Source organism: Macaca fascicularis, chromosome 4 (genome assembly GCF_037993035.2).
Source record: "Macaca fascicularis isolate 582-1 chromosome 4, T2T-MFA8v1.1".
NCBI lineage: Eukaryota > Metazoa > Chordata > Mammalia > Primates > Cercopithecidae > Macaca > Macaca fascicularis.
In genome coordinates this window covers 135356118-135369307 of record NC_088378.1, presented here as the reverse complement: position 1 = coordinate 135369307, position 13190 = coordinate 135356118, and the positions used below count along the sequence as shown (strand labels likewise).

The 13190-nt window shown below is 47.8% G+C and overlaps 1 protein-coding gene across 8 annotated transcripts in view; it reads left to right on the top strand.

The window, feature by feature from the left end:
* PNPLA1 (patatin like domain 1, omega-hydroxyceramide transacylase) overlaps positions 1–12531 on the top strand; it is a 73603-nt gene extending 61072 nt beyond the window's left edge. For 4 of the 8 annotated variants that reach the window (XM_045390749.3, XM_015449495.4, XM_065544117.2 and 1 more), the window contains 5 exons: positions 397–1005; positions 4535–4619; positions 5816–5941; positions 9449–9554; positions 10270–12531. In XM_045390749.3, coding sequence (XP_045246684.1) covers positions 397–1005; positions 4535–4619; positions 5816–5941; positions 9449–9554; positions 10270–10320 — 977 coding nt within the window. In that variant the 3' untranslated portion in view covers positions 10321–12531. Of the gene's footprint in view, positions 1–396; positions 1006–4534; positions 4620–5815; positions 5942–9448; positions 9591–10269 lie in introns of those variants that run through there. The other 4 variants (XM_074038241.1, XM_074038239.1, XM_015449496.4 and 1 more) reach the window with 2 other exon arrangements.
* Positions 12532–13190: the final 659 nt, after the last annotated feature.

Genomic DNA, 13190 nt, shown 5'->3' with positions numbered 1-13190 from the left:
CCTCAAACTTTGTGGCCTTTGTGTGTGCTGTTCCCTCTGCTGAAACACCCTCACCACCCCGCCCTGACCATCCTGGGCCACGTGCCCTTCATATCTCTGCTCACTGCCAGTCCCTCAGATGACCTGCCGTCTCTCACAGCACCACACTCCTCTCTTCCTGCACTTGCCTCAGCTGAAACTCTAGATGATTTGGGTGGGCAACGCCTGCTCCCCCACACTACACCGTAAGTGCCAGGAACCATCACGTTTGTTTTCACTCACGATAAATTCAAGTAAGTACAGAAAGACCTTTGAAAAGCACTGATCCTGTTTAGGAAAATAACTCAAGAAACCATTTTCGCAAAAGCCATGCTGCTGCCTGGGCTGAGTAACACCCCATGCTGTTGTTTCTCCTAGATGCTGTTTATCTTAATTCTCCCTCCAAGAGAGTGATTTTCCCCCGGGTGGAAGTGTACTGCCAGATAGAACTCGCCCTTGGCAATGAGTGCCCTGAACGCAGTCAACCAAGCCTTCAAGCACAGCAGGCCAGTCTGGAAGGAGCCCCACGACCTCACACGGAGTGGGTTCCCAAACGGGATGGAAGGGGCGGCCACAGTCCGCCTGTGTCCCCACCTGTGCAGACACTTGAATCCACATGCGAGTCACCTGTTTCAGCACCAGTCTCTCCACTTGAGCAGCCACCTGCGCAGCCACTGGCCTCTTCAACGCCACTTTCTCCAACTAACATGCCACCTGTATCATTCCCAGCTGTGCACAAGCCACCCAGCTCCACACCTGGCTCATCACTGCCCACCACACCACCTGGACTGTCACCTGTGTCACCTCAGCAGCAGGTACAACCATCTGGATCACCACCCAGATCCCCACACTCTCAGGCACTCACTTCACCCAGGCCATCCCTGGGGCCTTCAACTGTGGGGGCACCTCAAACACCGCCCCGAGGTTCTTTTTCAGCCTTCTCTGCTCAGCCACCTGTGGAGGAACTAGGCCCAGAACAGCCCCAAGGTATGGACCCTTTTGGCTTCTTATGGCTTTCTCATTCCTGGAGCCCCTCGGCAAGAGAGCAAGGACACCAGGGCCGATAACTGCTTTTCTAGGGGTGCATGGATGAAGTTAGCAGTGAGCTTCAGCGCCTCTGTTCATTATGAGGACATTCCGCCACAAGGGGGCAGTATAAAGGACATTGGTTCATTCCCTTGGTGCAGTGCTTCTCAAAGTGTGGTCCCCCCACCCGCAGCAAAAGCATCACCTGGGAACTTGTTAGAAATCATAATCCTCAGGTCCTATTGCAGACCTACTAAATCACCAACTTTGGAGGTGGGGCCCACCTGTCTTTTTTACAAGCTCTCCAGGTGATTTTTTTGCCTGCTCACATTTGAGACCACTGGGCCAGTAGATTTTTACTGTGAAACCTGCTGTGCTGGGCAATGCTACTCAAAGAGTGGTCTGCAGACCAATCCAGCCCTCAACTGTGTGTTACTAGCCCACCACGGAGTGAATGCAGAAATTAAGAGTAATCACTTAGAAATGTTTGTAGCACTAAGGTATTGCCACAACATCCTGGAGCTTGACCATTTTTTACTAATTTATTTGCATTGTATTTCACAAAAGTACGAGTTTGTTAGACTACAAAGAAATTTTTTAAAAACTGGTTCCTTACTACTACAGATGATTTCAGAAGCACCACTATATAGGCTGCAAAGATAAACTGTTCTCAATTCCTTACTCAGGAAATCTCCCTTTCAGCAGAGGAGATAACACGGATACTAACCTCAAAAATACAGTCAGGGCCTGGGTGTGGTTACTCACAACTGTAATCCCAGCACTTTGGAAGGCCAAGGTGAGTGGATCACCTGAGGACAGGCATTCAAGACCAGCCTGATCAACATGGTGAAACCCCATCTCTACCAAATACAAAAATTAACCAGGCATGGTGGTGCATGCCTGTAATCCCAGCTACTTGGGAGGCTGAGGTAGGATAATCACTTGAACCCAGGAGCTGGAGGTTACAGGGAGCCGAGATTGCTCCATTGCACTCCAGCCTGGCCAACAAGAGTGAAAATCCATTAAAAAAAAACAAAACAAAACGGAAGTATTAAGTACTATATAACTAACAAAAACACAGTGTTGGAGGGTATTCGTAGAGAATAAGATCCTCCAAGCTCCCTTGCTGGCTGAATGCCGTTTGTACTGGCAGTGGGGGAGGCACCGCAGGAGATCAGGGGGAGTATGAAAAGCTTCTTGGAGGTGACAGGTGAGTTTAAATGGGCAGGATTTTGAACATCATGGTTTGTGGGATATATGGGATGGAGTAGAAAGAGCATTTCCGATTTTGTTTATTTAAGACGCTCAGTTGCAGTGCAGGGATGTGCAGGGTACTTTCAAGGTACTTTAGGAAGGAGAGGACATGTGTGTGGCCACCATGGATGGTCTGGGTGGGGACAGAGGGACAGAGACCCAGATGAGGGACTGAAGCCAGATTGTAGGGTGCTCATGGTCCTCAGCCAAATTTCCAGAGCTATTACAGTAAACGTCACAGATCGGCAATGTCTCCTCCTCTGGGAATTAGCCCCAAGTTGGCAGAGATGCCCTTTCTTTGGAACAGGTTTACTTTGACTCTTTTAATGAGACAGAAACAAAAGGCCATTAAGAAAATTAGGCTGTGGCTCATGCCTTTGAGAGGCAGAGGCGGGCAAATCACTTTCAGTCAGGAGTTCGAGACCAGCCTAGCCAACGTGGTGAAACCCCATCTCTACTAAAAAACAAAAAATTAGTGGGGCATGGTGGCAGGTACCTGCAGTCCCAGCTACTCAAGAGGCTGAGGCAGGAGAATCACTTGAACCAGGGAGGCAGAGGTGGCAGTGAGTAGAGATCTTGCCACTGCACTCCAGCCTGGGCAACAGAGTGAGACTCCGTCTCAGAAAAAAAAAAAAAAGAGTCAGAAAATAGGTCATAGTGTTTTACCTGCTCTCTTATTTCCTGTTGAATGCAAAACATTTATTTTACATTAATCATACCTGTGCATGAAGGTGGCCATCTTCACGTACCTGAGCAATCCTGGGCCCCAAGTTGGCATCTTCACTCATATTGGGGGTGGATAGAGGGCATATATAGTCTAGTGATTCTCCACTGGAAGTGATTTTGTCTCCAGGAGACATTTAGCAATGTCTGCAGACATTTGGTTGTCACCTAGTGGTTAGAGGCTGGGGACACTGAAAAATACCCTGTAATTCACAGAATAGCCTCTGTAAAAAGCACTAACTCTTAGTGTCAATAGCATGTACTGAGATTGAGAAACCATGTTATAGCCTACAACTGAGCCTCAACGGTGACATCCTAGGCCATCTATGCGAGTTAGGCAGAGCTGAGACGCCCTAGAGCAAGCTTATCCAATGCGCGTCCCAGGACGGCTCTGAATGCACCAGTCTATAAAAAATTCATAAACTTTCTTAAAACATTGTGAGATTTTTTTTGGATTTTTTTTTTTTTTAAGCTCATCAGCTATCATTACTGTTAATGTATCTTCTGTGTGGCCCAGGACAATTCTTCTTCTAGTGTGGCCCAGGGAAGCCGAAAGACTGGACACCCCTGCCCTAGAGTTTAGTAGTATCAGTCATTTAATGATGGCCATTGGTGGCGTTGGGGAACAGGAAAATTGTTAAAAGCCCTAGGAAAATCCAAAAACAGAAGGACAAGCCTCAATGTGAATAGATTTGGGAGAGTTAGGGACATACAACAGGCCTCTAACAAAATAACTTCAGAGGAACCTACATATACTTTATATTACTTTTATTTATATATAATACATAATTACATATTAACCTTCATATATTATGTACCCCCATACTCATTAGAAACATGCAAAGAGCTCACTTAAGAGCAACGGTTGTGAAACTATTAATACTCTGTTCCAAGAAACAAGCAAAAAGCATTACATGAAGCATGTGATGGAAAGTCCAGCCCCCTCCAGGGGATTTTCCTGAAAACCTTCCCTAACACACTGCTTTCTGTGAGGGCGCTATTTTTTTCTTTTCCTTCTTTTTTTTTTTGAGACAGTATCCCACTCCCAGCTCACTACACTCTCAACCTTTGGGGCTCAGGTGATTCCCCTGCCTCAGCCTCCCACGTAGCTGGGATTACAAGCACGCACCACCACACCCAGCTAATTTTTGTATTTTTAGTAGAGACAGGGTTTCACCATGTTGGCCAGGCTGGTCTCGAACTTCTGGCCTCAAGTGATCCACCCATCTTTGCCTCCCAAAGTGCCGGATTACAGGCGTGAGCCACTGCACTTTCCCTGGGAGTTGTTTCTAATGTTCCACCAAGGGTCCGAGTCAGCCCCTCCACAGATGCCGCAGGCCTGCATCTCAGTCAAGTCTCACAGCATGACTCTGGTTGTAAAGATGAGAATTTGAGGACAAGAGAGTTCTTTGCTGTTTTTAAACCTTCTCATTTACTTACTATTGCTATTTCAAAAATGACTCCATATCCCCCCTCCCCATCTCCCTCTCGTTTCCTATATTTTTACTTTTAGCTGTAGCTCCTCTTGTCTCTTCAAATCCAAAAAGCGCCGTGCCTCTGGTTCATGTGAAGGAAACCGTCAGCAAGCCTTATGTCATGTAAGTTTCTCCATGGAGCACGTTCTTTCCTTTGGGCAGGAGAAGGGAGCCCGGCTAAGCCATATCTTCCACCACCTTAGCTGCCCCAGGAACCCTGGGATCCTTTTCTGGTGTGTGTGATTGTGTGATTACAGGTCCACCCCTTTACGTCTCACAAAGCCGCCTTCTCTTGTTCAGTGAGGGCAGTGTGTGGGGAAGGAGCCTGTCCGTGTTGATGTCATTCTCTTCTCCTGCACGCTGGGAATGCTCCTTCTCTGAGTGCAGTGTGAGAATGCGCATCCCCTGCCCTCATATTTTATTCTCCGGTGATACCACCGTTCAAGAAGGCCTGCAGGCATCCTACCTCCCAGCCTTAGGCAGCTCCTGCATGGCATGAATTAAGGATCTCTATCAAAGGCCTTCCTTACTCGAACTATTTTCTATTAGCCTCATAATGACCTGATAGTCCTAGACTGTAGACTGTCCCCAGAAAATCTTTTTTATTATGCACATCAAGTGTCTGGGTTGTGCAACATACACTCCATTGTATCTTTGCAATAACTATGAGAGGGCCTGGGGATCTGCATTTTTTTAAAACATCCCTGAGGACCACATTACCCAGGCTCCCTTGCTGGCTGAATGCCGTTTGTACTGGCAGTGGGGGAGGCACCGCAGGAGATCAGAAATTGGGTCGAGGGTATTTCTCCCCACAACCCCAGCCTCCTCTGATCCCTCCCTGCCTTGGGACCACTCTGGCAGTGGCTGGGTTTCTCCATGACCACAGCTGCAGGTATTGAGAGAGCAGGGCCCGAGGCATTCTTGCTTTTAATGTTTGCACTCTCTCTCACATCAAGCGTATTAGAATTTACCTGCTTCCCACATTAAGTATAATTTTAACCATAAAACTTTTTGAAAGAGTTTGTATGAATTTAACAATTTTGAGCTTAGGCATAAGTTATGCATTTTGTTCACATAATTTAAACCTTTTTAAATTTACGTATAACTGTATAAAAGTCTGAGTTTCAGTTGACTCATGGACATGATGTTACTTAGATAAATATTCATCGATTATATTTTTAAAAGTTTGCTGGGAAATCCAATGCTCAGCCAGGGTTGAGAACCATAGCACGGGTGTGCCCACTTGCGGAGCTGAGCAGGCCCGGATGTTGGAGGGCCCAGGCCAGGCCCATAATGAACCACTTAATCTCTTTGCCTAGGGAGAGCCCTGCTGAAGACTCAAACTGGGTGAATAAGGTCTTCAAGAAGAACAAGCAAAAGACAAGTGGCACCAGAAAAGGTTTCCCAAGACATCTGCGATCCAAAAAACCAAGCGGCAAAGTGCAGTGAGAATGACTAATGTTCCTTAAATCCCACGGAGAGGAGCAGCTTTGGGAACTGTGTTCAGGGAGATTCTGAGGAATGGAGGGGAGAGTAGAGGAGTAGTGGAGGGGTGGGAGGTTGGGCTTTGGAACAGACACATCCGACATAAAATTCCTGTTCTGCCACAACTCCACTCAGGGATCATGGTTGGGACACTTGCTCTCCCTGAGCCTCCATTTCCTGTAAAATGGGGATGATACCACTTCACAAAGTTGTGAGAGTTTAATGTGATCAATGATGTAAATTGCCTCATAGAATGCAGCATGTGTAATAGCTCACAATAAGTAGATGTTATGTTTACATAATTCCCAGAGGTTAGCTGGTTGCCTCTCTGCTTCTGAAGAGATGCTACTTAAAAACAAAACTAGACAGGCCAGTCACGGTGGCTCTAAGCCTCACCTAAACCAAGTTTTAATTTTTTTTTACTGAGTCATCATATTTTAATTAAAGGCTCATGCAGGTATACAAACACACTCACAAATTCAAATGACAGCCTCAAATTCAAACCAAGCCAGGTATTATTTACAATTATTTCATTGGGTTATCAGTGTATTCTCTGAATTGGCCAGGCATGGTGGCATGTGCCTGTAGTCCCAGCTATTTGGGAGGCTGAGGCGGGAGGATTGCTTGAGCTCGGGAGTTGCAGTCTGGCCTGGGCAACACAGTATTCTCTGAATGGAACAGACCCACACTGCTATTTAATTTGCTTCAAGTCTTTGTTGGTCAGAGAAACCTCTAATCATTCTGAGCAACATCCTTCCTGGTTGTTCTTGTCCCAAGTGGGGTCCCTGGATGAGCACAGGGATTTATCAGACAGACAAGGGTCAGAGGCTCACCTGGTGGCCAAAGACCCACCTCGAAGTCTAAGCAATGCACTTGGTGAGTGGTGGGAAGCAGTATGGTAGGAGGAGATTCTCAGAGCTGCTGCAGGAAGTGGAACAAACCACATGTTCTTTCTGGATGACAGGTAGGTAAGGGACCGTGCAGGATGGCAGCTAGAGGTCCCTGGGTTCATGGGATCAACAATCCCAGCCTGGGATTCTTCTCACTCATTCTTGATCTCCAGCCCCAATGCTTTCCTGACCTTTGAGTGTCCTTATCTCTGTCTCTAGGAGCTCATGCTCAAGTTCGGTCGTGGGAAGCCAGGCAGGTCTGCGGTGGGTGTGGGGAGCCTCCCTGGGGCTAGGAGCACTATCTGGAGGCCAAGCCCAGGCTCCAGTTCCTTGATTCCAGGGCCAGCTCTCTTCCCACTGCAGCAGAGAAGCAGGAACTGTCAAATTCAGCAAGAGCCACTTTGGTCGACAAACCTTCTGGGAATGAAGGTGCTTTACAAAGAAACAGGCTGTGACAGAAACAAACAAGACAACATTCATAAACTGTGGGAAGCACTGTTGTCATTGGGTCACACCTCCTGCACCAGGCAGGTGGTTGTCTGCTGCGTTCTTTCACAGAACAGATGATGAGCCTGCCTGGAGGTGGCAATTTACCAACTGATGGTCTTAAGCAATTCCAAAGGCTGGGGTAAGGGGTAGAAAAGAGAAGCTCAAAAATGTTAGGGATAGAGAAGCGGGGAGTGATTCAGGAAGAGGAGAAACCTGCTCATTTCCTCCCAAACTACAACTACTGTCACATCCATGGGCTAGTCCTGTGCAAACTTCGAGTCCCCAGCTGATATCCCTGCTGACAAGCAGAGAGAGGCTAGAACAAAAGCTAAAGTGTAGATGTCCCACACACTAATCAGTATTGCTTTTTAATCAGAGGTCGAAATTCATACTCTGATGCAAATTGTATTAGTCAGTTATTGCTGCTATTATAACGTTGCATAACAAACAATCCCCCAAATCTCAGTGGATTACAAGGACAAACATTTGTGTTTCTCTTTCATGGGGCTATGCGTTGGCTGGGATAGCTGTATTTAGGCTGCAGGCTGGGTTAAGTCTGCTCCAGGCCCCTTTCATTCTAGGACCAGCAGTGATGCCAGACTTGCTCTTCTCCTGGAGTGTGGGTGGGTGTACGTATCAGCCTAGCTTTCCTCTGCTAGCCTTGGCTCTCCTCCAGTAAGAGTTCAGTGGTCATCTGACTCTGAATTGTGTCACTGGCCTCAAAGTGAAGAGACAGACTGAGAAATTGAGAGGCTGCCTACAGGCTACAAGTGGAGAAGGAGGACCCCATCTTGCCCCCAAATCCTCCTAATTCCTACCAAGTCTGTGAGATGCCGTTTCCACCATAAGAGATCCTTTTCTTTGAGTTTCTGTGTAATTTCCCCCATTACAATGTGAGTGTAATAATAATAGCTACAGTTTACATAGTACTTATGTGCCCAGCACCATGGCACAGAGAGGTTAAGTAATATGCCCAAAGTCACACAGTTGGTAGGTGGCAGAGCCAGGATCCCAATCCAGGTTGTCTGTCACCAGTGTCCTGATGTTCCAACTCAGTGACACAGCCTATGAGGGTGGTAGGAGCACTGGAGTGGGAGTCAGAAGTCACAGAGGTTAGCACTGGTTTCTCCATTCTGGCAAGTTACTCAGTGGGAGTTTCAGTTTCTCTCTATAACATCGGCCCTGCCTTCAACCCATGGTTATTTAGGACTTAAATGAGAGGCTGAATGTGGAAGCGTCCTGTGTGATTCTGGTAACAAAGACATGTCAGGACCTTATGACCAGTGCCCAGGCCTGTATGGGACATTTGGGAGGGTCCCAGGCAGTGTGTAGGCTGGGGCACAAGACAAAGGAGCAGAGAGAGGGTATCTGAATGCGTGGCTCCTCCTAGGAGCTTTTAGGAATGCCGATTCTTGGGCTCACCCTGCACCTGCTGAATAAGAAACGGGGCTGTGGCCCAGCAGTGTGTATTGTGCATGGTCCACCAGATGACTGATGCACGCTGGAGTTTGAGAACCACTGGATTACTATGGAAGAGAAGCACAGAGGAGAGGCAGCTAATTCACTCTGTTAGCTTGGGGATCTCAGGGAACCTGGTGGAGGTGTGGAAGAGGAGCAGAAGTTAGTCAGACTGAGGATGGGGGTGTGGGAAGGTATTCCAGGCACATGGGATGGCCCAGAACAAGGAAATAGTCTATGCAAGCAGTTAACTGCGGTTGCAAGGATGGAGGTAGCGGAGAGGCCTGGAAGTGAACTTGGAGATGTGGTGGAAGCTGGTCAGGCTGGCTTGAATGACCGGCTAATGAGGCTGGACTTCCCATGTGGTGCTGGGGAGTCATTGCAGGGTCTAAGCAACAGAATGATAGATTTGAAATTTATGGAGATTTGAAAATCATCCAGGAATGTACAAGTCCACATCCCAGTGTTTTTCTGGGCTCCGCAAGTGTTTTCCTGCATTTTCCTAGAGAGGGCGAGTTACTTGCCCAAACTCACACAGCAGGTGGAGGTAGGGCTTGGAAATGAGGCCTTCTGATTCTCCCTTTTGTCTCCCTTCTTTTCACCTGTTCTTCCTCGGCTTCTCCTATCCAGGTCTGCTCCCTGCCCACTCCACTTCCCTCTGCTCTCCACTTCTGAGACAGTTTGGCTCACCTACAGACCTCATCCCAGCCGGATCCAGGAATGCAGCTGCCCTGAGGTGTGGAATTCCTTAGGATGACCTTGGAAGGCAGACACTGCCTGTCCTGTTCTGGGATGCTGTGGTGACTCCTGGGTCTCATTGATCCAACTCCTCTTCTTCTCCCACCTTTCCCTTCCTGGTCACAGTCAAGGTCAACACTAGCCCAGGCAGCACCTTGTGTACTAAGAAAATAGCACTCCTTCCTGGAGAACCTGACTACCAGCCACTGGAAAATTGTCATAATATACTGATTTTGTTAGAGTAAGATACTTGACTGACAACTGCTAGAAAACTACAAAGAACATGCAAAGACATGCATAAGTCTACGAATCGCCTACCCCCTTTATATGGCACTGTATCCTTGTATAGTGTAAATTCTGTACAACTGTACTCAGCCATCCGGAGACCACTCCAGCCCTATCCCCTTCCTAAAAAAACAAATATCTGTTGAACTTTCATACATGGAATGATGTTTCAAACACCCTTGTATCACCTCCCACTGGAGATTACATTTGCAAGCAGCAAAAGACCCTTGGGTAATGAAATGAACCCCCTAACTGGCTTTTGGTGTAACTTGAGATTTCCAATTTCTGTGCATTGGCTATAAAAGGCCTGGCTACTTGCTCAGGGCTGCCCAAGGTGTATGAACCTGTAAGGGTGATCCTTGGTGGAACTCAGGTTAGGGAAGCCCTAGATGGGGGACTCAGAAATGACAAATCTGTCCTTTTCCTAGGAAGCTGTGAGCCGTGAGAGAGAACTGGAGCTGGAATGGGAGAGAACCTGAGGATCCTGAGGCCAAGCCTGCTTCTCACTGCTGTCCGGCACACTCCCCTGACTCTAGGCCTTTTTGAGGACCGGGGACAAGACCTACTGCCAGTCCCAGTGGTGCGCAAGATCTGTTTCCCTTCCAGGGTGAGCATCTCAGCTTCCCTGCGATCCTTTCAACCCTTCCACTGCCCTACTCTGGACAGACTGATGGACGCCAGCACTGATCGGCGCTCATGGACCTTCCTCCCAACCTTGGCCTGAGCTTGCTTCTTTGAGATGGGCCGGATCATTTCTACTCTCCCCAGGATCCTGTCCAAGGGCAAAACTCTTGGGGGCCCAGCAGGACTGAGCCAACGACACACTCCCTCTTTCCTGTGGTGGCAGGAGCCCAAGTTCTATTGTTTGTTTTTTAATTCTCACAGTGTACTAACGGCTTGGCCTGAGCTGGTCACTGGAATCACTGGCTGAAATTGCTCAGGCAGCCCAGGCATCGAGATCTTTCAAGCTCCCCTGGGATTTTGTGGTGCTGCGGTGTTGAGACGGGCTGCCCTGAAGTCCTGGGTGGCTGTAGAGGAAGAAGGAGGCCAAATGTCCCTCCCCTGCAGCCAACACAAATGAGGGCTAACTCTCTGTCTGCTGTTCACACCTCAGTGAAAATGTTCCATGAGGAAGACAACTTCAGCCTCAATTTTTCCAGCCTGTCCAGAAAATAATTGCCCCCCACCTCCCCAGAGAGCAGACAATCTCCAGTCCCCGCCAGGCCCAGCAAGGAAGCCCCAGCTGCCCACAGGCCTCAGGTACATTTGCTTACCAAATCCTGAAATGCAAAACCCAGAATGAATGGGTGGAGGACGATGCTAAACTGGCCTTAGGAGCCTGAGGAGGCCATATGCAAATTTAAGCCTGGTGGGGTTGGGGATTTAGGGGCTTGGGGCTCAGCTGTGGCAACAGACCCCACTTAACATGGCCATTTCAGGGGATAAAATGTACCTTTGAGACCCTGAAAAGGGTCAAAGTCCCAGGGGTCTTGCATCCTCTGCCTACTCTGGTTGATCTGTGACCAGACCAGCCAAAGGAAGCAGCTGGAGGTGTGTGCTGGGGGGAGACTGACCAGAGAGGCCTGCCTGGCCGCAGGCCTTTCTTCCAGGAGTGGCCTCCATGTTTGCAGAAGCCTGAGGCCTGGGAACTAGGGGGAGGAGAGTGGCCTCTTTTGCACAGCCCAGGAATGCTTGTTCCCTGGGACCCAAGGAAGACTAGAACTTAATCATAATTATTGTTTTAATTCAAAGTCTGTATTTAGAGCTCAGATGCTCTTAATGTCATTTATGTTAAAGTATTAATACATCCACTTGTTCCCTTCACTTGGGTTAATTATTTTTCTTGTTTTGAGGTAATTAAAATAATTGTTCTTACATTAGTTTCAGAGTTGCCAGATAAAATAGAGTACATTTTGTTAAATTTGAATTTCAGATAAACAATGAATAATTATTTAGTAAGAGTATGTCCTCAATATTGCAATTATTTATAATTTATCTGAAATTCAAATTTAACTGGGTCTCCTGTATTTTTATGTGCTAAATCTGGCAACCCAAACTAGTTTCTTTCTCCTTTTTCTCTTTTTTTTCCTAATCAACATGAATGGATTATTACATGTCAGCCACTGTGCTTTGAAACTAGGAGGCCTCGCTTGTACCAGGGGCAACACCAGAATGCTGTCTTTTCTTCCAGACAAGCACCTCTGACTGGTACCCACAGCACAACCCCGCTGTAACCCAGCTAACACCTCCAGTTCACACCTCCAGCTCAACCGGTTCTCAGCTGACCCCATTATCTCTGACTCACCCACTTAGGCTTCTGACTTCTCAGAGGGAGGGAATTAGGTTAATTATGTTATGATGTTACTTGCCCACCTTTTTAAAGCCATGCAAAGCAGCAGGACCTCCATGCACCTCAGTGCTCTTGTAAAAACCATCTGTGTTGCTCTACATACTTGCCAGCACTTGGGGGAAAAAAACCAAAAACATCTATGGTGGGAGTTGAGGGGCCCCACCCCTCCACAGCACCCGCACATGGTGCCCTATATTCATATTGGCACAAAAGCCCCATAACCAGTGGGGCCTGTGAGCATCCTGTGGGCAGGGGTTATGTCTTTTGCATTTGTGTATTCCACACAGTTAGCACCAGAGCTGGTACACAGTAAGTGCTCAATAAACATTGGTTGAATAAATGAACTAATGGATAAGATCATAAGTGGAGGGAAGGGCACTAAAATAGGAGTTATCAGAGCCTGATCCTGGCCGGGTTCTGTCTGTATCTGGCTGTGTGACTGTGAACAAGGCGCTTCCCCACTCTGAGCCTCTGTTTCCTCATCTGTGAGAGGAGGATAATAATGTCGCCTCCTCCTGCTATCCTTGGAGCATTAGGGTGAGCCTTCGGGGACTGAGGAACAAATAAATACTCATGTGTCACCTGAGAGGAGAAAGAACATCGTCAATATCTGTCCCTGGAGACCACATTTTATGGACCAAAAACCTAGTGCTGTGTTCTAACAATTTTTTATCTTGGCTCTGAGTGACAGAATTTAAGCACCAGATTTGGGGGACTAATAAGAGACAAGGTAGAATCAGTACTGCTCCTGATTTTCCTGGACATACTATGAACTGTCACATTGAGAGTCAGTGAGTTGTAGAATGTCAGGTCTGGAGGGCAAGTATCTTGTCCTCAGGGTCACCCAGCCTGGGGGCAGCTAGACTAAAACCCAAGTCTCCTGACACCCAGCCCAGGACACTTTTTTTTACTGCATCAGCGAGCTGGCACTCCAAGGATGGGACACCTGGAGGGGATCCAGGCAGGGACAGGGAGGCCAACCCCCACAGCCTTGCAAGC